The sequence below is a fragment of the Brassica napus genome, chromosome C3 (genome assembly GCF_020379485.1).
Source record: "Brassica napus cultivar Da-Ae chromosome C3, Da-Ae, whole genome shotgun sequence".
In the NCBI taxonomy this organism is placed as follows: domain Eukaryota; kingdom Viridiplantae; phylum Streptophyta; class Magnoliopsida; order Brassicales; family Brassicaceae; genus Brassica; species Brassica napus.
The window spans coordinates 31,863,178-31,888,375 of record NC_063446.1 but is presented as its reverse complement, the minus strand read 5'-3'; the positions used below and the strand labels follow the sequence as shown (position 1 = coordinate 31,888,375).

Below are 25,198 nucleotides of genomic sequence, written 5' to 3'. Positions count from 1 at the left end.
TAAACCTTAATGTACAAAAAAAATCTTATAAATAAATATGTAAGAAAAGCACAAGGATGGTGACGTCATTGAAGATAGATTATGTGGATTCGCTTTATTGAAAACTTTGTGAAATATAATTTTTTATATTTTTCAAATTATTTTTCTATTAATTAAAATGTGTTTAATTAAATATTTAATAATATTTTTATTTATAAAATATACAAAATTAAATATTTTATTAAGGTGTGTATCAAACTCCCAAATATCATATAATATAAAACGTAGGGAATATTAAACATGCATATATTTATCTAAAGCATGTAAAAAGTATAACTATTATATATAAATGTATGCATTATCATCTAGCTATATATTTTTTTTTGTTGAATAATTATTATTCGTTTAAAATATCAAATCAAAATATTTTGTGAACATGTACATATATTTTTGTTAGAAATATGTGTTTGAATCAAATTTTAGAAGAAGATTTAAATAAAATAATTTGAAAAAAAAATCAAAAACAGTTGAATAAGAGAAAAGTCATCAACTAAAAAGTAATTAGTCTTCAACTACTAAAACATAATTATACTACTATAAGTCAAACACTATATCCTAGGCTCCTAGCCACGATTCTATAATGGTTGTAGAGTTATTTACATGCTAGGACAATTTTTGAGTTTTTATAACGCTAAAAGACACTTTCTACTGTTTTTATAACGCTAAAAGACACTTTCTACTCCTAACACACTTTTTCTTAACTTGTTCTCTTTTTTCTAACTAAAACATAACTAAAATATAATTAGTAGGACCCACATATTAAATATCATCTTCTTCAATTTTTTTAGTATCATAGCAATGGGCTTAACGAGACGAAAACGGCGGTGAGGGAAATGGTGTTGTTGCAAGTTGTCGGAGAACTCCATCGTAGATTGAGAAAGAAAACATGATGGAGCAGTTGGAGAGATTCGTTGGCAGCGACCTCAAACCGCAAGCTCCATTCCGACATAGATCTACCGCAATCCGCGTTGTTTCCTTTTAGTCGTGGGTGTCATGCTCGGAACCTGAGTTGTGACCACCGAAATCATCATCGCTTTTGCCTCCGATCGAAGAGAAAACTTCGGCACATCAACAATGGTCAATTTTTGGTTATTTTCACATTTGGTCCTCCAACTCTTTGCTTATTCTCTAATTTGTCTCAAATTTTTAATAAGTTCATTTTTTTCACAAATTTTCCCCAAAACTTTTAACTGTGCAATCTAGAACAAGTGAATATTTTGATTTTGTAACATTGGTCCATGTCGTTGTTTTATTTCATTTTTGTCCCAGTTTTTTCTGATTTACATACATGTAAGTATGTATGTGTACATGTGTACAGATTTACATGTGTACATAGATTTTTGGCTGGAAACATGTACACATAATAAAAAAAAATCCATCAATCTCTTTCAATATGAAAGCATGCTTCCATGTAGAAAGAATGGTGTGTGTGAGCAGTTTGGTTGTTTACACCATGTGATTTGTACATGTGTACATCGATGTACATCATGGGGAATCAAAAAAATAGTAATTGTATGTGATAAGTGATGAACCCATCAAGATTCGTGGTGAAATTGTAACATCTATTATAGGTGGATTGTATGTTAATAAATAACAGAATATATCAAGTCAAACTAAAGATGACGTATATAGAATGGAAACAAGGTTTTACAATGATTTTTGCCATTTAAGTCAAACATTCCAAACCTAGTTTTCAATGCATAAATCCTTGAGGATGTGAAATAGTTTTCCGTAAACCTTGTCAAATCAATTTATTCAATATGAAAACATGCTCATATGTAGAAAGATCATTGTTTTGTGTACAATTAGGATGTGTACACCATGTGCCGAGTACACATGTACATCAAAAATGAATCAAAAGAAAAGTAGTTGTTTGTGATATGTGACGAATTCATCAAGAATTATGGTGAAACTGTACACATACACATATAACACATGATGAAAATATCAAAAAGATAACAAAAATAGATCAAGTCAGACAAAAGCCATGGCGTATATGAGAATATGTGTACACATGGTTTTAATTCATATCTAATAATTAAAATAATTTTTACCATTTGATTTTAATTCATTCAGTTCATTTTGGGATGTTTTTAGATATCTCATGTGCATTTTGATTTTAATTCATTCATCATTGTTGGTATGCAATATATATACCTATATACAATCTATATAACTAAAATGAATTAAAAATAGGTTTTAAACCTCATAAAAATTGTGAGCTATCAATAATCAAAAACCAAAAAAAAATTGTTATACTGTACACATAAAAAAGCTTGTACATGTGTACAATACGACCAAACTTCGATGTTGTTCGCTAATAGTTAGAGTGTACACACAAAAAATTTTTGTTAGAGTGTACACACAAAAATTGTTAGAATATGACCAAATATATCTGATGTTTTAATTATGATATTGTATGAAGAACTCTTGTATGACAGTATGGTGCAATTTGGTTGAATTTAAGAGTTTACAGAACATATGTAAGTGTACACATATAGTTTAAAGAACATATGTGAATAGACACATGGTCAATTTGAAGTTAATGTACACATGTACACTTTGAAGTTAATGTATATATGTACATTATGAAGTTGATGTACACATGAGGCTAGCATGAAAACACACACACACTAATCAGTCAGATATTTGGGTTCAGTCAGATATCAAGGATGACCCAACGGAAGAAGGAAAAAAAATTCACACGTACATTGTGTTAATATTATCTTGAGTTCATGAAATCGGAGAAGCTTAGTTATTTGGATAGAAAACCTACAAAAAGCTAAAAATGTGTACACAATCACTTTGATATATAATACAAAATTAGGTGTACACATGTACACTTTGAATGTAATATACACACGACTTTTCTTTTTTCATTAATGTTGCAAAAAGCAGATATTTCATGTTTTTAACGTGTTGGCGCAAATATCTCAACGTGTACGCATGTATTCACCTTCCACATGTACAATTTATTTTTAAAAAATCAGATGTACACTGGTTCTTTTGTACAGTGCACAAGTTATGATATCTGATGATTCTAATGATTTTAAGTATCTTGTTATAGTTTATTTTGATCATATTAGGTCTCGTTTAAGTGTATATATTGCATTTTTTTGTTTATTTGCATATCGCATGGGCTAAGAATACAAATTTAGAAGTTCAGGGGCAAAATTTAAGAGCAATATGCACCTTTAAAGAGTTTTGGAGTCAAAATCGAATTGATGAAAAACTTGGGACCATAATTGCAAAAAAGCTAAAGTTATCCATGGTTGCTCTCGAGATTTCATGATAGCTGGAAGCGCGTTGGAGATGAACAAAGGTCACAACGAAGATAAATCCCGACGATTAAGGAGGAGCTGAGACAAGGCTTTGGTGAAGGAGCCTTAATCTCTTTGTGATGTCCCATGTGAAGGCGTGTCGGTGGTCCTGGTGGATGAATTTATTGATTTTCATAGTCTGATCTATGGTGGATGATGGGTCTTATGCATCATCTTTGTCGTCGTCTGCGTTTCCACCGTCATCTATGTCTCTGTCGTCGATAACGTCTCTGCCGTTGATGTTGTTATCGTATGTCACTATTATATCATCATCGAAACTGTACCTTGACATATCTTAAAAGATAGATCGAGAAACAAAGATTATAATTACATGCAAGTATTTTTGAAATAATAATCTGAAGAATCAAATTTTAATTTAAGAAAAAATAGAAAGTTTAAGAGGAAGAAGACGAAGAAGAAAGATAGAGGGACCCATTTTATTTATGATTTGTTTGACCGTTAGATTATCCATAAAATGAAGGGCTGTGATAAAAATCTGTAAATAAAAAACATATATATAACTTAGTTAGAGTATACGGTTGGGTGAAAGCTTATTTATTTAAGTTGGTTAGATAAAACTACTTTAGTAGTAAAAACTGTACTATAGTGTAATAATAAACTTAAAACTGTCCTATGGTGTAATGCCCTATGGTGTAATATTTTCATGGTGTATAGCAGGAAGTGTGTAAGAAATGAGGGGGAAAAAAAGAGATCGACACGTTTTCCCGTAAGTGCCTGGTCCACACATTCTGTCAATCTCAATGCTCTTTTGTCTTCTCGTCATCTACTCTTACAGCTGTCGAAACACATACTCATTTATAAGTATTTTACATACACATATAGTCATGTTCGGCTGTGTGTCATGTTCACTATATATCATCTTTTTAACTAACACTATATGGTCATGTTCGGCTGTGTGTCGCTGCAATCCAGTGGTATGTTGCGGGTCGCATGCTATCGTTCACTTTGCTACTGTACGATCAGGTTGCATGTCACAAGTCTAACGTTGTTGTTCGTTTTACTGTCGATGTGATTGGTCGCACAACCAATTGTAAGTTGCGATTTCAAGTTGCTAAAAAAATAACGTTGAAAAATAAAATTTATGAGACTTGTGACCGGTCGCATATTACAAATCTCTTAAACCTACGAAAATAAAATTAACAATATTTGATCTTAGGTCACATGTCGTAAATACATATTGTAAATCGTAGAGATTTACAACAATAATACAAACAACATTTAGTCACATGTTGTAGTCGAAGGTTGTTGTGACATGCAAATGAAAAACGCCTATATGCTTCTTTTCGATCGTCTTTAATTATACCATTTAATAAATTACCTGACTGAACCAAATATGCAAAGTTGCGGTTAGGATCAGTGGCGGAGCCAACGTCACATTTTAGAAGAGCTATTTATTAAATTAATTATGTAATATTGTCAAGAAAATATAAAAATGGGTCAAAAAAAAGAATTGATCTTCAGATATGGGGTCAAGCTAAAGGTTTTTAACCAAATATTCCAACTACCTAAGATTTATATGTGAAATTCACTTTTTATAAAAATCACAGGGGTCAACTAATCCCTTTCCTAGTGGCGAAGCCAACCTTTTAGAAGGTGGGTTAGTCGACCCATGTGAATTTTATGCAAATTTTATTTTACTTGTATTTGAAGAAAATATTGAAAAAAATATTGCAAAATTTAGACTACTAACCCACTTAATATATGTTAATTGTGAAACTGACCCTCATGCAAAGTTTGGCTAGCTCCTCCACTGTCCCCTTCCCACCGCATAGCTCCGCCACTGGTTAGGATGACCGGCAGTCTTGACCGCTGTGGTTTGTAAGGATAACTTATAAGGTTGTGTATATTATTAAGCTTATTATATATTGTCATTATACCGAGAAAAGGAAAATAAACAGTTTCTACAAACCTAAGCCAATGTCCATTAGACCATCATTAACCCCATTCTATTAACTGGGGTTCTTAGCTTCGGATAAGAAACGGTTCTTAACTTTTTTTAGATTTTAACTAAGAAAAGCTAAGAACATCTCCAATGGTACTTCATTTTCCATTTTTTGCTTCGTTTTTTACTCCATTGGTACTTCATTTTTTCTTCATTTCTTTAAATTTTGAAGAATTGAACATCATTTCATCAAATTTGAAGAATTACTATTCAGTTCTTCATTTTTTGAAGATGAACTCTTTTATTTACAAACTATTCCTTAACTTTTATTTATTGTTATTTTTTACTTAAACAAATTAAAACTGTTAATGTGATCCAATTAATTTCAAATTTTACATTATTACTTTTATCTAATTGAATATTCATAACGAAGAATATGTAATTATTGATTTCTAAGAATTTTATGTTCGATTTAGAAGAATTTATAATAAAATAAGCTCATTTTTTGTTTTAAAATACATTTTTAATCACTTAAGAGATATATGTATTTAGTGCTTTTTATAAAATATTTTGTTTATTTTTTTATGTTATGTGTAATTATATAATAATTATTAATTTATAATAAATAGTAATTGGGTCGAGTTAATGTTAAAACAAAACAGATGGGTAAAATTGGTAAATTTGAAAAAGTATAAGGTATTATTAATAATTAATTATAAAGTGGTGGTAGAATATATTAGAATATTCTATTTTGAAGAAAAATATGAAGCAAATTATTGGAGAATATGTTTCTTCATTTTTTGAAGAACTTCAAATTTTTAAGATATAAATGAAGTTAACCATTGGAGATGCTCTAAGAACTATCTCTTAAATAAGAGATATAAGAGCCGTTTCTTAACCGAAAAGTGTAAGAAAAAAAAATGTCAAATCATGAGTTAAGAACCCCAACTAAAAGACCGGGGTTAATGATGCCGTTAGTATACGAAAAAAAATAACAGGCAACTCTCAATAAAATTGACATGATGTTGATGTTCAACATATAGCCGAGTATCTCAAGAGAACAATACTTATTAGTATATTGGTATGTGCGATTTTCTACGCGGAAAATAATTTTAAAAAGAGTTTCAATCAAATCACTATCGTTAACCTAAAAAAAATCCCACCTGACTCGTTAGTCAGTGTAGGATGATGTTAGAAACTTGTTGTTGTTGTCTTTTTGGATAGAACTATGTATCTTGCTTTGGCTTTATAATGAAAATCTTAGATGGCAAAAAAAAAAGAATTAAATTTTCCAAATAAAAAGGTAGAAAAGTAATCGAGTCCAAAGCAGGAGAGTAGACAGCAAAGACTTCTACAAATATGAAAGCAGAATGAGAGTTGAAGACTTGAAGCATTTCAAAGGTTTATTTTTTCTACTTTCTTCTCTCTTCTCTATCTCTCGTTCTTACAAAAACAGTTTTATTTGGATGGACCAGACACAACAACAAGAACTGACGCAAGAACAGATAATGGAGTTTAAAGAGGCATTTTGTCTGTTTGACAAAGATGGTGATGGTTGCATCACTGCTGATGAACTTGCCACTGTGATCCGGTCGTTGGACCAGAATCCGACCGAACAAGAACTTCAAGATATGATCAATGAGATCGACTCTGATGGTAACGGAACCATCGAATTCTCTGAGTTCCTCAACCTCATGGCCAACAAAATCCAGGTTTACCATAAGTAAGAAACTAGATCAATCATATTCGTTTTTTGTATATTTGTTGATTAACCTTTTTTTTTTGTAGGAAACTGATGCAGATGAGGAGCTGAAAGAAGCATTCAAAGTGTTTGACAAAGACCAAAATGGCTACATCTCTGCCAGTTAGGTTAGCATATACTAGTAGTTAATTCCATTTGTTTGACGCATATATATATATTTGGTATTACTAGTTAGATATGCTTTGATTTGATCAAGTACCATAGAACAAATATCAGTTCGATGTACTCCGTTGCGCATTGTTGTACAACACACAGTTCGTGTGGTCTAATTATAATTTTATTTAATTCAATGATTGGACACATATCGATATATAACTATGACTGATAGTATTTCTATCTAATAATTCAGTGGCTAAAGCGTATTTTCTATATAGATCAGTGTCTAGATTAGTTACATGAAGCTATGAATCATGGATAGAAACTTTTGAATTAATGACAATGTCAGACAACAAGGCTAGACTATATTTCAAGTTTTACAAGAGATTCTTAGGTGTCTTATTCATTTTTTTTTCTAAAATTCATATTTGAAATTCTAGACAAGAAAATAACAAGAAGATATAGCTGTTCATTTTGTTGTTAATTAATTAGAAAGTGTCTGTCTTGCGTCGTAGAAAGGTCAATTGTTTGAGGCTTCGAGCTAGCTGGCATGGTGACTTTTTGGACGATAACGAGGTCAAAAGGAATATTTTAAAATTCTATAAACATTTAGTAAAATGTGTATGATTTTATTGGTTTATTGGGCAGAGCACATGTCTCACCTAGTGCAAATAATATGTGTACATATTCTTTTCACACCCGTAAATGTTTTTGTTTAACTCAAAAATCAAAATATCAGAAATGTTTTTTTTTGTAACTGAAATATCAGAAATATTGATATATAATTGCAGTTGAGACATGTAATGATCAGTCTTGGGGAGAAGCTTACAGATGAAGAGGTTGATCAAATGATAAAGGAGGCAGATTTAGACGGTGATGGTCAAGTCAATTATGATGAATTTGTGAGGATGATGATGGCCAGTGGTTAATGTATTTTACCCGTTAATGTATGATCTTTATATAATTTGTTTATCTTTTTATCTTCTTCAGAATACTATATTTCACTTTCCTATTAAATTAAACTAAGTTATTTGTATTCGATTTTTTTTGTATTAACATGTATGGCTGGCAATAATCACTATTTCATTTTTATATTTTAAAATGTCTGAAACACTAATCACAAATTTAAACAATATAATGCTTAATTACAACAATTAATCAATAGTTCAGGTGTTAATTAGTTAGCTTATGTTTTTTATGTTCGTTTTGTAGTATATAATTTACTAAGCTATTGGAAATTAGTAACATAATTCGATTAATCAGATGTCTGACTGTCAGTGTTAGAATCAGTTAAACACCTGAATGACCGATTACTGATCTACTATCTTTTTTTTTTGAGCAACTAAGTTAGAAAATGGAGGATCTACTATCTCATGTTAGAAAATGGAGGATAAAATCTTTGCATATTTCAGTTCCAGTTGGTGTTAAATACCACATACAAAAAGCCTTTGGTTGATACAATCATAATCATATTAAATTTATAAACTTCAAAAACTCTACACGTCTTTTATAAAGTGCACCGTTATGGTGATAGCTTGATGTGAAGTTTGTCCAAACATCTGAGTGCGTGACTTTGACCAAAAACATATTCTTATCAAGTAAAAAACAAAATAAAGCTTTTTTGTCAACCAACCAAAATAAATATGGCTAATTAAAGAAAAAAAATAACGAGGCAAATGAAAATCCTTTTGTATATATATATATTGTTAATTTTAGAAGTGTCTTAAATTTCTTTGAATTCATTGTTCATAACATATATATAAACATCATTATTGATATAGATATCTCAAATCATATAAAACTATATAATATTAATTTTATTTAATAGTATAATTAAATTATAAAGTAAAAATCTTAAGCAAATTATAATGTATAGAAAACATAACTTTTGAACTTCTAACAATTTGTTGTTAGTCTTTCATATAAATTTTGAATTTTTTTTTCTTTCTTTTTCAAATTTTCAATATTGTAATGTTAAAAGAGTCGTTAAAATCGTGGAAAAGTATAAAACATCTAAGATAGAAACATATTATATAACCAAAATGGTTAACTACACTTACTAATATTGGGGTGGTTGAGTTTCTCAAGAGATTTGCTGACCCTGAGAGGCTGAGTTGGGGTCAAGGGGGAGTTTTTGTGGCGGTCGCAGCTTAGTCATGGCCGATTGGATGGTTGGTGAAGCCTTCTTTAACTACCTCAAATCAAATGGAAGAAGAGATCATGAGAACCTCTTTATGCAGGATTTGATTTATAAGAGGGGTTTAAGTACTGATTGGTTTTTGTTTTTAACTATTTGATTTGAATGACATTGAAAAGGTTTTTTAAACATACCTTTATGCTAAACATCTTTTTAGAACTGGCCAATATTGTCTCCTTCAAGGCTGGCCAAAGCAAGACACTCTTTCTCTGCCTCTTCCACTCGATATCAGTCGCAATGGCAGATGAACTGTGGACGGGACATGTTCTGATTCATGAACACTGGGTTATCCTGTAACCATATTTGCAACCGGGCATCTTCAAGTTGGACATGTAAACATTTACACAAGGGCCACATGTCAAGAAGACACCGGGCTTGTGCATCACACCATGTACAATCTGATCTCCTTTAAAGATCTTGAAGGTGATTCATCTGAAAACAACTGTGTGACACCCGCCACTTTTGAAATATAATAAATTGATAAAAGCGGAAATAATAATACAACGCAAATAATAATAATCTTCATATCATAATATAAAAGTCAATACGTTTCCAAAAGGCCTAAAAGCCCAACATCGATAACATTCGAAATATAAAATACGACATAAACCGAAAGTCTGAAATAGGAATAACATAAACGATAAAAGTCTAAAGGCCTAAAGACCCGATAAAGATAAAAGCGGTAAAAGCGATAGAAGCCCAAAAGCCCAATAGCACCGGTCCGATAATCACTCCTGCTCATCGGTCTCACCTAAAAGGGGGAAAGAATGAGGGGTGAGCGACAGGGGAATCGCTCAGCGAGGTATGGGATGCTACCCCGAAGTCCATGGACCCGGACATAGCACTCCGAATAAATATAATTTAATTCTAATGCATGTCAAACACAGTACCTAAAGTACTCAAGCAACAAACAATGGTCCTAGCGAGGTGCACACTCGCCACCCACTAATAGGCCAAAACACTACCGAAAAGGTGCTCGGTTCATACACACACCGAAAAAGTGCTCGGTAACACACGCCCGTAGACGATTTATCGACACTTCCAGTCTACGGCTCAACCGGTCGACTAAAGTTGGCCGTGACCTCCATTAAATCCGGCATACAGAAGTCCGTCTCTGTATCCGTCTCCAAACAAAAAACAATCTTAGCTAAGAATTTACATTAAGTGAAACAATCAATGTTGAATCCTCTAACCCCCTAGTTCCGGTTTATGCAAAGAACCTAAAACTAAACAAGCAATGATAGACTCGATTTCACACAGACGGAACACATTAGAAATAAATTATGTTTATTCGAGGTCCTAAGCCGTGTACGAGAAGTTCGGGAATAGACCCTCACCTTAGCAACAATAAGAGGTGGTATCTATGAACTCCAGCTGCTCAAATGGACTCCAAATCTGAAATCAGATCGAAATTTCGAGTCAGAACGCCTTTCGAACGGTTTAAAACGGGTATTTACGGAAAAGTCAACCCACTGGTCAAAGATTAATTATTTAATTAATTAATTAATTAATTAATTAATTAATCCGGTTTTTCCTAACCGATTTCCAATTGATTTTAACCGACCGGTTTAACCTAACCGAATCGAAATCGATTTAAACCGGTCAAACCACCGGTTGACCGAGTCACCGAGTTGACTCACCGGGTTGACTTGGCCGAGTTGCCGAATCACCGGCGAGTCACCGGTGTCGGTCACCGGCGGCGACGGCGACGGCGGCGAGGCGGCGACGCGGCGGCAGCTTCTCGGCGGCGAACGGACGGTGGTCGGTCACGGCGGCTCCGGCGAATGTTGGTCGGAGACGGCGGCGAGTGGCCGGAATTCGCGGTGGCTCCGGCGGACGGCGGAGGCGCGTGTGTTTCACGCGCGCGCCGAGGCGAATCTTCGGGAGGCGCGTGCGGCTTCGTCCGGGCTCCGTTTGAGGCGTGGTTGGTATCTACGGCTTCGTCTCGACGAGAGGAACACGATGATGGGCTTGGATGCACGAGATGATCAATGGTTAGGAAGTTATGGGTGAATTACTAAACGGAAACGAAACTGAACATAAGGCATGCGGTTTCCGGCGGTTACCTAGGGCGTTTATCGGTGGTGGCAAGCTGAACGTGATCACGGCGCACGGTTGCTCCGGCGACTAGCTCCGGCGACTCTCTGACTATAAAATAATCACACTTCTTCTTAGCTCTCTCTCTCTCTAATTCTTTCTTTATTTTCTAAGTCTTTGTGAAATGGGAGAAGGTGGAGGTGGTGGGGTTTTAAAGGCATTACCTTTGGCCTTTGGAGTTGGGGTTGGGTCATTACAATTCTCCCCCACTAACAAAGAATTCGACCCCGAATTCACGTCACCAAACTCTCCAATGACACCCCGAAACAGCTCTGGATAATCAATCCTCATTTGGGGCTCGGACTCCCAGGTATCCTCCTGAATCCCGTCTGTCTCCCAACGAACCTTGACCAACATGGTCATCATTCCACGATCTGCTTTCACTTGGCGATCCAATATCTCTACTGGCTGGCACAACCCACGTAAACCTTTGCCAAGGTTTCTAGGTGGCTGCTGCAAAATGAGCTCTGGCTCCCTCACTACTTTCCTCAAAACGGAAACATGAAACACGTCATGGAAATCTGATAACTCTCCTGATAGATCTAGTCGGTAAGCAACTGCTCCAATCCGCTCCAAAATAGGATATGGTCCCATATATCTTGGTTTAAGCTTCTTTAGTTTCCGAGTCTTAGATCCTCCCTGAAATGTCCTCATTTTCAGGTATACTAGGTCGCCAACTTGAAACTCCAAATCTCTTCGCCGTTTATCTGCATAACTCTTCTGACGGTCATGGGCTTCCTTAAGCCGCATCTTGAGCATCTCAACCTGTTCGACTGTCTCTTGAACCATGGCTGGTTCTATCTCACGTCGCTCTCCCACTTCCGTCCAACAAAGTGGTGTGCGACAAGGTCTACCATATAGAGCCTCATATGGTGCCATCCCAATACTCGAATGATAGTTGTTGTTGTAGGCAAACTCGGCTAGAGGTAGATACTTCACCCAACTACCTTCCCAATCTAAAACACAAGCTCTGAGCATATCCTCCAAAGTCTGAATAGTCCTCTCTGACTGACCATCTGTTTGCGGGTGATAAGCCGTACTCATATGAACTTTCGTCCCAAGCGCTTTCTGGAAGGCTCTCCAAAACTCAGACGTGAACTTTGTATCCCGATCCGATACAATGCTGACCGGAACTCCATGCAATCTTACAATCTCGTTGATGTAAGTCTGTGCTAGCTGATCAGCTCTGTCTGTCTTCTTAACCGCTAGAAAATGGGCTGACTTTGTAAGTCTATCCACGACTACCCATATGGCATTCTTCCCTCCTGATGTAGTCGGCAAACCCGTCACAAAATCCATAGTTACCATGTCCCATTTCCACTCCGGTAATGGCAGGTTTTGTAATAACCCGCTAGGAACCTGATGCTCGGCCTTAACCATCTGACACGTCTGACATTGCGATACAGTTGAAGCAACATCTCTCTTCATACCAGGCCAATGGTAATATCGCTTCAGATCCCTATACATCTTGGTATTTCCTGGATGAATAGAGAAACTCGAGTGGTGTGCTTTCCGTAATATCTCCTTTCTTAACAACTCATCATTGGGCACACAAATCCTGTTTCGATACATGAACATCCCGCTGATGGCTGTATGAAAATCAATACACTCCATCTCGATCTGCTTACGCAAAGCTTCATCACCATCCTGAGCTTTGCGTATCCTCCATAGTAAGTCTGCCCGCCCTACAGCCTCAACGCCAACTGACTCTCTCTCTACAGTAACTGCACATAATCTGAGACTAGCAAGTGTCCCAGTAAGCTCCTGGACCTCTTTGGTTCCCGATACATCGCTTCTGCGCCTACTCAAGGCATCCGCCACATGATTGGCTTTTCCCGGGTGATATGTGATCTCCAAATTGTAGTCTGCTAACAACTCCATCCATCTACGCTGCCTCAAATTCAAGTCCGTCTGCGTAAATATGTACTTCAGACTCTGGTGGTCCGTGAAAATCTTCACCTTCTCTCCATACAAGTATGACCTCCAATCTTTAATGCAAATACAACTGCTGCCAACTTCAAATCATGAGTAGGATAATTGGCCTCGTGAGGCCTCAACTGTCGTGATGCATAGGCAATGACCTGACCCTCCTGCATCAGTACACATCCCAATCCGGTGCCTGACGCATCAGTGTAAACATCATATGGTATCCCTGGCCTCGGGAGTACCAAAACTGGCGCATGGGTCAGCTGTCGCTTCAACTCAGTGAAACTCCCCGAACATTCCTCTGTCCAATCAAACTCGGTGTCTTTTCCTGTTAGCCGTGTCATTGGCTTTGCAATGCTAGCAAAATTGTTGACATACTTTCTGTAGTATCCTGCCAAACCGAGAAAACTGCGGATCTCCGTCGCACTCTTAGGTGTCGGCCACTCTGAAATGGCGATAATCTTCTCCTGATCTACGGCAACTCCTGCTTCTGAAACCACGTGACCCAAAAATCCAATCTTCCTCTGCCAAAAGCTACACTTACTCAGCTTGGCAAATAACTGATGTTCCCGAAGCTTATCCAACACAATCCGCAAATGTTCAGCATGCTCTTCTCTACTCCGAGAATAAACCAAGATGTCATCTATGAAAACGATCACACACTTATCCAAGTGCTCACGGAATACATCATTCATAAGCTTCATGAACGCGGCTGGTGCGTTCGTCAACCCAAATGGCATCACCACAAACTCGTAATGTCCATAACGGGTACGGAATGCCGTCTTCCGCACATCTCCCTCAGCTATCGCAATCTGATGGTATCCCGATGCCAAGTCAATCTTAGAGAACCATGAAGCTCCCTGCAACTGGTCCAACAACTCGTCGATACGCGGGAGCGGGTACTTATTCTTGATGGTCACTTTGTTCAAACCTCTGTAATCTATACAAAGTCTGAAACTCCCATCTTTCTTCTTCACAAACAACACTGGTGCTCCCCACGGTGACGTACTCGGCCTGATAAACCCCTTATCAGATAGCTCCTCCAATTGTTTCTTTAACTCTGCCATCTCAGTTGGTGCGAGACGGTATGGAGCTCGTGAAATTGGTGCTGCTCCTGGCTCTACTTCTATTGTAAGAACGTCTGCTCTAGCTGGTGGTGGCCCTTTTAAAGGCTCAAAAACATCCTCGTACTCGGCGACCACTGGTATATCATGCAGCTTCTGCTGACCGTCCTCCTTAACCATCGAAATGGTTGCCAAGAATCCCTCTGCTCCACTTCCCAATAATTCTTCTGCACGCAACATGGAGACGATAGGAATTTCCCGGTGTGTTTGAATTCCCTCGCAAATGATCTTTCCTTCTTCTCTAGGGATATTAACTCTTGCCTTCGGGCAATCCAAGACTACTCGATGTCGCGACAGCCAATCCATCCCAAGTATAACATCGTAGGAGCTCATCTCCATCTCCGTCAAATCTCCGAGCAACTCGACTCCTCCAAGTAGAACTGGTACATCGTGATGAATGCCAACTGCACCCAACTTCTCCGTGCCGGCAGTCTGGATCTGCTTAGCCTTCGGTTCAAAGACTCCCCGAAAAGACCAAGACTGGACTAAGCGCGGACTCACAAAACTATGAGAGGCTCCCGTGTCGAATAAGGTATAAGCTGACTCCCCTCCAACTAAAACCGATCCTACACGAGATTTTTACTAACTACACATGACAACCACGAGCCAAAATACCCAAACCCAAACAAGTATGGAAAAGACTCATACCTGCTATCGGCTCAGCTCCCTGAGGATCTCCAACCGCAAACACACGTGGAGCGATGGCTAGACGCTTCGGTGGTGGTGGAAGTGCCGCATTGCCCTTCCTCGGGCAATCTCTGATGAAGTGACCTGGCTGACCACAGCCAAACCAAAGCAAACATGTGCCGCTGCTGGTGCTGCAATCTGTCTGACTGGTGGCATATCCAATGGCCTAGCCCGACAAAACTTCGCAATGTGTCCAATCCTACCGCAAGTAAGACACCTCATACACTGCCCACTGTGACTGCGATGGCAACGAGGACATATCGGTAATCCCGACGGGTCCCCTGCTCTCCTTTGAGACTCTGGAGCTTTTCCAGACTTAACATGAACTGCTTTGGCGAGTTCCTGCTCCTCCGCCAAGCCTGCCTCCTGCTCTGCAGCTTTCTCCACCAAATCTCCCAACCGGTGGTAAGTGACTACGCGACACCTGTTACGAATCTCCACTCGCATCCCACTCAAAACTTTCTAATCAAGTCTTCTTCTGAAATGCCCACTCCTGCAAATCTGCGAAGTTGGTTGAACACAACCTCATACTCCCTGATAGACATCACTCCCTGGCTTACATGCTCGAACTCGCACTTCTTCCTATCCATCGCTTCCTTCGGAAAGTATTTCCTATCGAACTCTCGAATGAAATCAGCGAAGGTAAGTCTCTCTGGCCCAAAATGGCTCAATCGTATTCCCTCCCACCATATAAGAGCATCTCCACGAAGGTACTGCATAGTCAATCTGAGCGACAACTCTGGTGGACACTCAATAATCTCCAGCTTCCGCTGCAAGGCTAACTTCCAATCGTGTGCAGCTACAGCATCCACTGTCCCGCTAAAATGCTCCATCTCCATGTTTCTCATCTGACATGTCAGCCTGTAGAACCTCTCATTATAAACCGGGTAAACATGAGGTCGCGGTGGTGGTGGCGGTAGATCCTGAACACCATGAGCAAACTGCTGAACTGGACCCTGCTGCAGAGGAACCTGTGGAAGGGGAACCTGCTGAACGGGATCCTGATGATCATGCTGAGCTGGAATCTGCTGATCCTGTTGGACCTGAACCAGTGGAACTTGCTGAACCTGAATCTGCGGTCCCTGCTGAACGGCAGCCATCTGACGAGCAACCTCCTGAGCAGCTACTCGGGCGGCCTCCTGAGCGGCCTGTCTGGCTGCCTCCTGGGCAATCTGCTGAAGTGCTTCCTGAGCGGCCTGTCTAGCGGCATCCTGAACCATCTGTCTCAATGCATCCTGATCAACTGGTGGAGCCGCGGGTGGTGGAACTGCGGGCTGCTCATGCTCATCTACATTGTCTCTAACGGCTCTGGCGGTCTGGGCACGGGTGGTTCTTCTCCTTGGCGGCATCTAAAAGGAAAGCGAAAAGTTAACTTACGCTGAACTTTGGATACCAACATTTAAGGAGCAGTGATATCGAACGGAAAGGTGCTATTTATTTTTATTTTCAAAATTCCCAAATCCCCGAAAATATTTTGAAATCGTTTAAAACCGTCAAAACCGAATAAAACCAGGTCTCCAAAAATCGCCATCCCGGGTCGGAGCCGGGACGGAACCTCGCTCTGATACCAAATTGTGACACCCGCCACTTTTGAAATATAATAAATTGATAAAAGCGGAAATAATAATACAACGCAAATAATAATAATCTTCATATCATAATATAAAAGTCAATACGTTTCCAAAAGGCCTAAAAGCCCAACATCGATAACATTCGAAATATAAAATACGACATAAACCGAAAGTCTGAAATAGGAATAACATAAACGATAAAAGTCTAAAGGCCTAAAGACCCGATAAAGATAAAAGCGGTAAAAGCGATAGAAGCCCAAAAGCCCAATAGCACCGGTCCGATAATCACTCCTGCTCATCGGTCTCACCTAAAAGGGGGAAAGAATGAGGGGTGAGCGACAGGGGAATCGCTCAGCGAGGTATGGGATGCTACCCCGAAGTCCATGGACCCGGACATAGCACTCCGAATAAATATAATTTAATTCTAATGCATGTCAAACACAGTACCTAAAGTACTCAAGCAACAAACAATGGTCCTAGCGAGGTGCACACTCGCCGCCCACTAACAGGCCAAAACACTACCGAAAAGGTGCTCGGTTCATACACACACCGAAAAAGTGCTCGGTAACACACGCCCGTAGACGATTTATCGACACTTCCAGTCTACGGCTCAACCGGTCGACTAAAGTTGGCCGTGACCTCCATACAATCCGGCATACAGAAGTCCGTCTCTGTATCCGTCTCCAAACAAAAAACAATCCTAGCTAAGAATTTACATTAAGTGAAACAATCAATGTTGAATCCTCTAACCCCCTAGTTCCGGTTTATGCAAAGAACCTAAAACTAAACAAGCAATGATAGACTCGATTTCACACAGACGGAACACATTAGAAATAAATTATGTTTATTCGAGGTCCTAAGCCGTGTACGAGAAGTTCGGGAATAGACCCTCACCTTAGCAACAATAAGAGGTGGTATCTATGAACTCCAGCTGCTCAAATGGACTCCAAATCTGAAATCAGATCGAAATTTCGAGTCAGAACGCCTTTCGAACGGTTTAAAACGGGTATTTACGGAAAAGTCAACCCGCTGGTCAAAGATTAATTATTTAATTAATTAATTAATTAATTAATCCGGTTTTTCCTAACCGATTTTCAATTGATTTTAACCGACCGGTTTAACCGAATCGAAATCGATTTAAACCGGTCAAACCACCGGTTGACCGAGTCACCGAGTTGACTCACCGGGTTGACTCGGTCGAGTTGGCGAGTCACCGGCGAGTCACCGGTGTCGGTCACCGGCGGCGACGCGGCGGCGACGCGGCGGCTAACCGGAAAAATCAACGGCGGCGACGGCGGCGAGGCGGCGAGGCGACGACGCGGCGGCAGCTTCTCGGCGGCGAACGGACGGTGGTCGGTCACGGCGGCTCCGGCGAACGTTGGTCGGAGACGGCGGCGAGTGGCCGGAATTCGCGGTGGCTCCGGCGGACGGCGGAGGCGCGTGTGTTTCACGCGCGCCGAGGCGAATCTTCGGGAGGCGCGTGCGGCTTCTTCCGGGCTCCGTTTGAGGCGTGGTTGGTGTCTACGGCTTCGTCTCGACGAGAGGAACACGATGATGGGCTTGGTTGCACGAGATGATCAATGGTTAGGAAGTTATGGGTGAATTACTAAACGGAAACGAAACTGAACATAAGGCATGCGGTTTCCGGCGGTTACCTAGGGCGTTTATCGGTGGTGGCAAGCTGAACGTGATCACGGCGCACGGTTGCTCCGGCGACGAGCTCCGGCGACTCTCTGACTATAAAATAATCACACTTCTTCTTAGCTCTCTCTCTAATTCTTTCTTTATTTTCTAAGTCTTTGTGAAATGAGAGAAGGTAGAGGTGGTGGGGTTTTAAAGGCATTACCTTTGGCCTTTGGAGTTGGGGTTGGGTCATTACAAACTGGGACGAGGATTTCACCAGTGTTTTTCCCTCACCAATCTCTTCTATGGTTCCTTTCTTGGAAACAAAGGCATCTAGGAGGCTGAATAAAGAATAGCTCTTGAGACCCTAAGGGGTCCATATCTTCAGCTTTTCCCCCTACGTAGCCATGTTGATATTAAGAGTTTTTTTTTTTTTTGAAAGAATGTTAAATTTATTCAACGGCATAGATTCTTATATTCTTATGAAAGTTGCATAGAAAAAGCAAAGCTGCGTTTGTTTTCATATAAACACAATCGTTTGATATGTTACTAAAGTTCATCGGACGGTTTAGTTGGATCAAATATTACAACTTTTGTAAAAGAAAAGGAGTCTTTTATATATAGGCTTGTCCTATACAACAATATGACTGTTGCCACAAGGCTCACAACACAAAGCCAGAGATAGTTTCTTTGTCTTAGGCAGAAACCACTTCCGGTAGTCTACCATTACCTGCCGGAGTCAAGCTGTCATAGTAATCCACCAGAACTTGCCATCCACCTGGACACATGAATCCATCCGGAGGGTTTTCTTTGTTCTTGGCCAACGTGCGCATCTGAAAAAAAAAACAAAGAGAGATTTTCATCAGAACACCATGAAGAACTTAACAATGTTAAACTATCTTTAAGAGCTGTGGAATTACCTTAGTGCCTGAGATGAACAAGAAATCTTGAGGCCTAGACGGATCGAAGAAAGCCATCTTGCCTTGTGTCTTGTCATATGCAGCAACCTAATAAAAACAAGAAGTCAGATCTCATCACTGCCATAAAAAAAAAAAAAAAAAAGTGTAAATCTATTTAATTGGGTTTATTAATATTACCTTGAAAGGAAGGATGTTGAGTCTTTCGAGTCCAGGAGCCATGCTTAGCACTTTCTTTCCATGATCAGCATCGTAAAGATCACGTTTCTCTACTGGATGACCCATCCCAGCTGGATCACGACCCACAATGTAGAAGTTAGCACCAGCATTGATCCTAGCCTTTGCGTGCCATTGCACTTCGGTCGGACCAGCGTAATGCATAGGAGATGGGAATATCGAAACCACTGTGGTCTCTGGATCAAGAACACCGTCCTCAAGCACCTTCTCGTGCTGCTTCATCCTCCAACTTAGAGGAACATCATCAGCCTTTGTGTACCCTCCTAATGGATGAAGCAAAAGGATAGGGTTCTTGTAACCCATTTCAAGAAGCCTCCTACGAGTATCAGTCATAAGGAGTGCGTGACCGTTGTGGACCGGGTTCCTGAGCTGGAAAGCAAAGACAGCATCCGCACCACGCTTCTCAAGCTCTTTGCGGAGCTCAGCAGGGGAAAGCCTGAAACGGTCAAGGCCATCATTGTACTTGACTGGCTCAAGAACCTCAAGGTCACCACCGATGAGCCAGTTTCCAGCGTTGGTAATGGCTTCTTCTACGTAAGGCAAACCTGGAGAGGTTGTACCCCATGTTCTGGCTATCCGCTCTTCCTTGGGATGCTTGTAAATCTCAATGCTGATCAAACAGAAAACAAAATTAATCTACAAAAGGACTGTATAAACCTTTTAAGATGCTACAGTGATGCAAAGTAGGGATAGAATTTTTAACAAAACCGAACTCGCCGAACCAAACCGAATCAAACCAAAATTTTCGGATTTCAGTTCTTATTCATTTATGAGTTAATTTGGTTTAATTCAGTAGATTAAAAAATTCAATTTTTAATTCGGCAATTGTTTATTTCGATTTTCCACTTTTGAAAAAGTTATAGCCAATCCTGATCAATTTTCGAAACCAAATTAACATAACTACTAAATTTTGAATAGAAATTAAAATGAAAACCCCCAATTTTTTTAGTGAGATTAAACTGAAACCAAAAACTTTGGTTTAATTCACAATTTTTATTAGCCAAACTACTTGAATACCAAACCGAACCGAATTTTTGTTCGGCTCAATTTGGCATGACTGTGTGCTAACCGAACTACCCAAAAACCGGATTACCCGAACCTAACTAACAGTTCGAACCGCATGCCTAATGCAAAGTCCTTAGGGAAGGAAGAATCAGATCTCTATCCTTCTTCAATCATATCATTGTCTAATCTCAGGACACAGAAACAAGAACTCGTTTTAAACAAAAACTTACTCGGTGAGGATAGCGACGGGATTACCGTCGGAATCAACAAGCGCGACGCGCTTAGACTCGCCTATACTAGCCTTTTGCTCGTCGTCTATAGCGAGGACGATAGGCACCGACATGTTGACAACCGATCCGTCGTCAAGACGAAGCGAGTTGAAATGAAGAGTTTGGAGGAACTCGGATTCTCTCATGAACCCTCCGAGTGGGCTCGCCCAGCCTTCGCTCAAGACGTGCATCCACTGCATGTCTATCGCCGTCAGCTCCACGCGCGGCAGCTCCGTCGCCGCCTCGTGCTTCTTCTCCCGCCGTCGTGGCTCCTCCACGATAAGCTCTACGAGCTTTCCGCCGTCGGGCGCGATCAACCCTGCGCGAACGGCTCCGTTTCGACGGCGGGGTTTCGACGGGAAAGAAACGGCGGCGATGGGGAGATCGGAGGCTGGAGATTTGGTGAGTGGCTGAGAGAGGAAAGGAGTTTTGTTGAGGACTGCAGCCATGGACGCCATTGAAGCTTCTCTCTCAGGCTATGGGATTGCTGCTTCAGTGGAGAAGCCGTGAGAGAGACGAGGAGCTTTTATTAAAGAGTAATTAAAGGACCATATCTGCAAATATTCATCTACGTGGATACTATATATAAATAATTTTATTAAAAATGTATAAAATATTAACAAGGTTGCCTTATTGGTATAGTGCAGAGTCATTGCAAGTGTTGCTCTGTTTTTCTTTTATAAGTAGTCCTCGATCTCCATCTACGCAATCGCTCGGGTTTTTGTTTTCATTTATTTTTATATAAATATTTTGTTTTTAATTCTAAATTAGTATATATTATAATATATATATGTCTATCAATTTTTAAAACATAATAAGTATACATTATATTTTTTCATTGAATAGATTGTTTCAAATTTTCACATGTATTTGTATCTTCTTCTATATATATATTTTCGGATTATTATTTCATTATTAAAATCATAACTATATATATATATATATAGATTAGTAAAATATTGTTTTATTGTCATATTCAAAAATATTGTAACATTTCACAAATTTAGAAAGTTTTAAAAAAATTAAACTTTTCGCTTTATAGATTTATATTATCGGGTAAATAATTAAACATTTAGTTTTTGTTTAATTTTTAAAATAAAATATATAGTTAATTTTTTTTAATTGGTTTAAGGTAGTAAAGATTAATCATTGTTAGATAATATGATTTTTGTTAATTTAAAAAATATATATTTATAATTTTAAAAGTTAACATCGACAAATCTTTAAATAATTAACATATGGATGTATAGTATTACAACATTAAATTATATCTATTTAATTTACTATCTATAAATCCTGTAGATCATATATTGTTTAAATCCAATTATTGATAGCCAAATAAAAATTTCTGGTATGCCCAAAATTTAAATGATAAGATCTCCTATATATTATTTGAGAAGCATTTCAACTTTTTTTTGTAGTCACGTATCATCACTAGGATGATTCTTATAATTATTATAGAAATATGTTGGTCCATAATTATATAATAAACTTTTTATTAAACTAACAATGAATTCATCATTAATGTACTTTATTATTTCCTTAAATAAAATTTACAGAATTGTCTAATGTGCCTAAAGTATATATGAAAATTAATGATTTTGAAAAATAAAAATTTGATAAAAATTAGTGTATCTTCTATTATATTTGTTTGATTTTAAACTATTAAATAAATTAAACAACTACAATAACCATATAATAAAAATTTAGATATTTCTGTATATGTTATATTTTGAATTTTTAAAAACAACCGTAAATTACTAAAACTGTTAAAGTCTCACATTCAAATTTTGTGATCCATGGTGTAAATTTTTTGGTATGTCAAAATACAAATGATTACAAAATTATATAAGTAAAAAGTCTAATTTAATCTATTATTAAGATTAATATATATATCGTTTTAAATTAAACTATAAACAATATACAATACATAAATATTTTAGTTTCAAAATTTACTTTGAACAATTTTTTTGATAAAAATTTGAACGAACATTGACAACTTATTTTTTAAAACTATTAATCTCACAATAAAAATTTTGTTATCAGTAATTTAAAATTTTTTTATAAAAGATACAAATGATCAAAAAAACTATATGAGTAGAAATCATCATTTAATAGACATTAATATTAAAAATATACTATGTATGTTAGTATCATTTAAATTTAACTACGTATCCTATCAAATATAAAAAATTATTTTTTGGATTAATAAAATTGATTTATATGTTTGCACCAATTTAAATATATATTTAATAGTTACTGAATTTTAATTATTCAATATATATTTATTATTTCGTAATATGTAAAAATATTTAATACATAAAATGTTTTTTATATAATATTTATTCCGCGCGCGGATCTTAACCTAATTAGAGATTAAATGTAACATGACTTTCTAGGAATATGTCAATTTTAAAAAAATCACACATGAATCAAAGTTGTGACTTCTGTTTTAATATATAAGACTAGATATTTTTTTGTAACAGGGAAATTAAGTAGTAGTAAATATTACTTTCATTTTTAGACCGTAAATCCTTCTGGATTTTTTGTCATATTCCCATTCCTATGTAAGTTCTGAAAATGTCATGGATATATTTTTATGTTTTCAGAGGATTATTCATAGATTTTGAAACGGTAAGGTGTTTTTAGGCTAAATAATTGATAGTTTGTTGTTTAGGAAATAAAATAGAATTAAAAGTTAGGAAATGTGAGGTCAGTGTGTGGACTGATGCTACAGTTGAATATATCCAAGAATACGGTCAGGTTCGAGTTCGACCATCAATTTGCTAATGGGATATATACACCACTCCAACTGCCACGTTACATCAGGAATATTTATTTTTCTCTGAATATGCTTTTTCATTTTTAGAATAATATTTTACTGGAGATCATGAAATAAAATATGTCGACCGCAGAAAATAAGCCGTGGTTCACTGTCAAACCTAATGAATATTTGATATTTTTAAAGCTTTTTTAATAAAGAAAACTCGTATAATCAACCATTTATTATTATTCAAATCTTTTTCATAATATTTATGAATACTCAATTATATTAATTGTCTTAGTCTCTTTTTTTTTTATTGTTTTAGTCTCTGAGTAAGATTATGTTTACAACCTCGTGTATTGAATAAGTTCCAAAAAATCTCTTATATTGAACTCTTTTCTCTAGGATATTAATTTATGTTATCATGATGAATAAATATTATTTAAAGTCTAATATGGTATTAGAGACAAGATTCATATTGCTCTAAAAATCATAATTTTCACTTTTCAATTGTTTTTTTTACTATTAACCTTTTTATTTTGTTTTCTACTAAGTATAGTGCTTCTCTAATCAACACAATAAAATATTATGGCATCAGAAACAATTATCATTATTTCCATTGTTGTTTTCTTGGCATTATTCTTCATCGCCTAAAACTATTTGACAATCATTTATTTGACCATCATTTTAGTGACGTACTAGTATTTCACGGGGGGGAAAGTTTGTCAGACACTCGATCTTTCTTGTCAATGATACGAGAAATAAAAAGTTTATAACGAGGGTGTTGAAAGTTTTTTCAACCGTAGTTTCTTAAATCTTTTCAACTATATTGTTACGTGAAAATATTATGGCTCCTATTGGTGACAGCGAAATTGGTAATTAAAACGGTACGGAATTAAAGTGCGGGACGATACAATTGCGGTTCGTGAGGAATTAAAATGCGGTACGCTACAACTGCGGTTTTCAGTAAAAAGCGGTGCGGAATATTGTTTGATTGGTGACGATATATATTTGCGGTATTTGATAAATTTTTTAAGTAAAATAATAATGATATAAAATATAGAATATATTAAAATAATATAATGAAATAGCTATAATTTACATTTTATGTAATAACTAATATTTATTTATATAACTTAAAGTTACCGATCACTTGTCATAAAATATATTAATATTTATAAATATGACTAACACATTTGATTTCATCACCTGCGTAAGTACTTCAGTTTACAATAATTATTTAACATCATTACTAACCAATTTTACTAACGCTAATTAATTATGTCAATATTATATCACATTATTTAATGTATGTTATATAATTTCTATAAACTACAAATCATACCTTAAAAATATGTATGTTGCTTGATAAGTACGAGAGAAAACAAATTTCTCTTTGGTTTAGAATTCACATACAACAAAATGAAGAGTGATACACTTATACAGATTATTCCACGTATCAGTAACATATATACTATAAATAAAAATATTAACTAAAACAAAAAAGTCACTATGTACTGTGTAAAGGCGTTTTTTTGCCGGACCACATGATTTTAGGTGCGTGTCTAAACTCAAGTGCATTTTTCTGATTTTCTTTGTATTTAGATGCTTTGGAAACTGTGAGCGGTTTAACTTTTTCCTTAAATAAAAAACGCTTTTAT

The 25,198-nt window shown here is 37.0% G+C and overlaps 2 protein-coding genes and 1 pseudogene across 2 annotated transcripts; 1 reads left to right on the top strand and 2 right to left on the bottom strand.

Moving 5' to 3' along the window:
- Positions 1–5,197: 5,197 nt before the first annotated feature.
- Positions 5,198–8,211, top strand: LOC106416628 (annotated as a pseudogene).
- A 7,392-nt stretch (positions 8,212–15,603) lies between these two features.
- On the bottom strand, positions 15,604–18,598 carry LOC125583013 (lysine-specific demethylase 9-like). The gene is made up of 3 exons (XM_048749540.1): positions 18,569–18,598; positions 17,907–18,281; positions 15,604–16,500 (listed from the first exon to the last, which is right to left on the bottom strand). Exons 1-3 carry the CDS (start codon positions 18,596–18,598, stop codon positions 15,604–15,606), a joined length of 1,302 nt encoding a protein of 433 aa, XP_048605497.1.
- A 243-nt stretch (positions 18,599–18,841) lies between these two features.
- On the bottom strand, positions 18,842–21,419 carry LOC106439617 (ATP sulfurylase 1, chloroplastic). Its single transcript, XM_013881104.3, has 4 exons — positions 20,735–21,419; positions 19,443–20,109; positions 19,266–19,352; positions 18,842–19,178 (listed from the first exon to the last, which is right to left on the bottom strand). The coding sequence occupies exons 1-4, from the start codon at positions 21,229–21,231 to the stop codon at positions 19,041–19,043; spliced, it is 1,389 nt and encodes a 462-aa protein (XP_013736558.3). The 5' UTR covers positions 21,232–21,419; the 3' UTR covers positions 18,842–19,040.
- Positions 21,420–25,198: the final 3,779 nt, after the last annotated feature.

Bases quoted from the DNA above. Each gene is read 5' to 3' on its own strand.
- LOC125583013 (XM_048749540.1), bottom strand. From the start codon at position 18,598: ATGACCCAACCCCAACTCCAAAGGCCAAAG. The intron at 18,282-18,568 runs GTAATGCCTTTA...CGTGCAACCAAG, and splicing joins CCCAACTCCAAAGGCCAAAG to CCCATCATCGTGTTCCTCTC. The intron at 16,501-17,906 runs GTGAGTCAACTC...CTTTCCTTTTAG, and splicing joins AACTCGACCGAGTCAACCCG to ATGCCGCCAAGGAGAAGAAC.
- LOC106439617 (XM_013881104.3), bottom strand. From the start codon at position 21,231: ATGGCGTCCATGGCTGCAGTCCTCAACAAAACTCCTTTCCTCTCTCAG. The intron at 19,353-19,442 runs GTAATATTAATA...TGTTTTTATTAG, and splicing joins TCAACATCCTTCCTTTCAAG to GTTGCTGCATATGACAAGAC. The intron at 19,179-19,265 runs GTAATTCCACAG...TTTTTTTTTCAG, and splicing joins TGTTCATCTCAGGCACTAAG to ATGCGCACGTTGGCCAAGAA.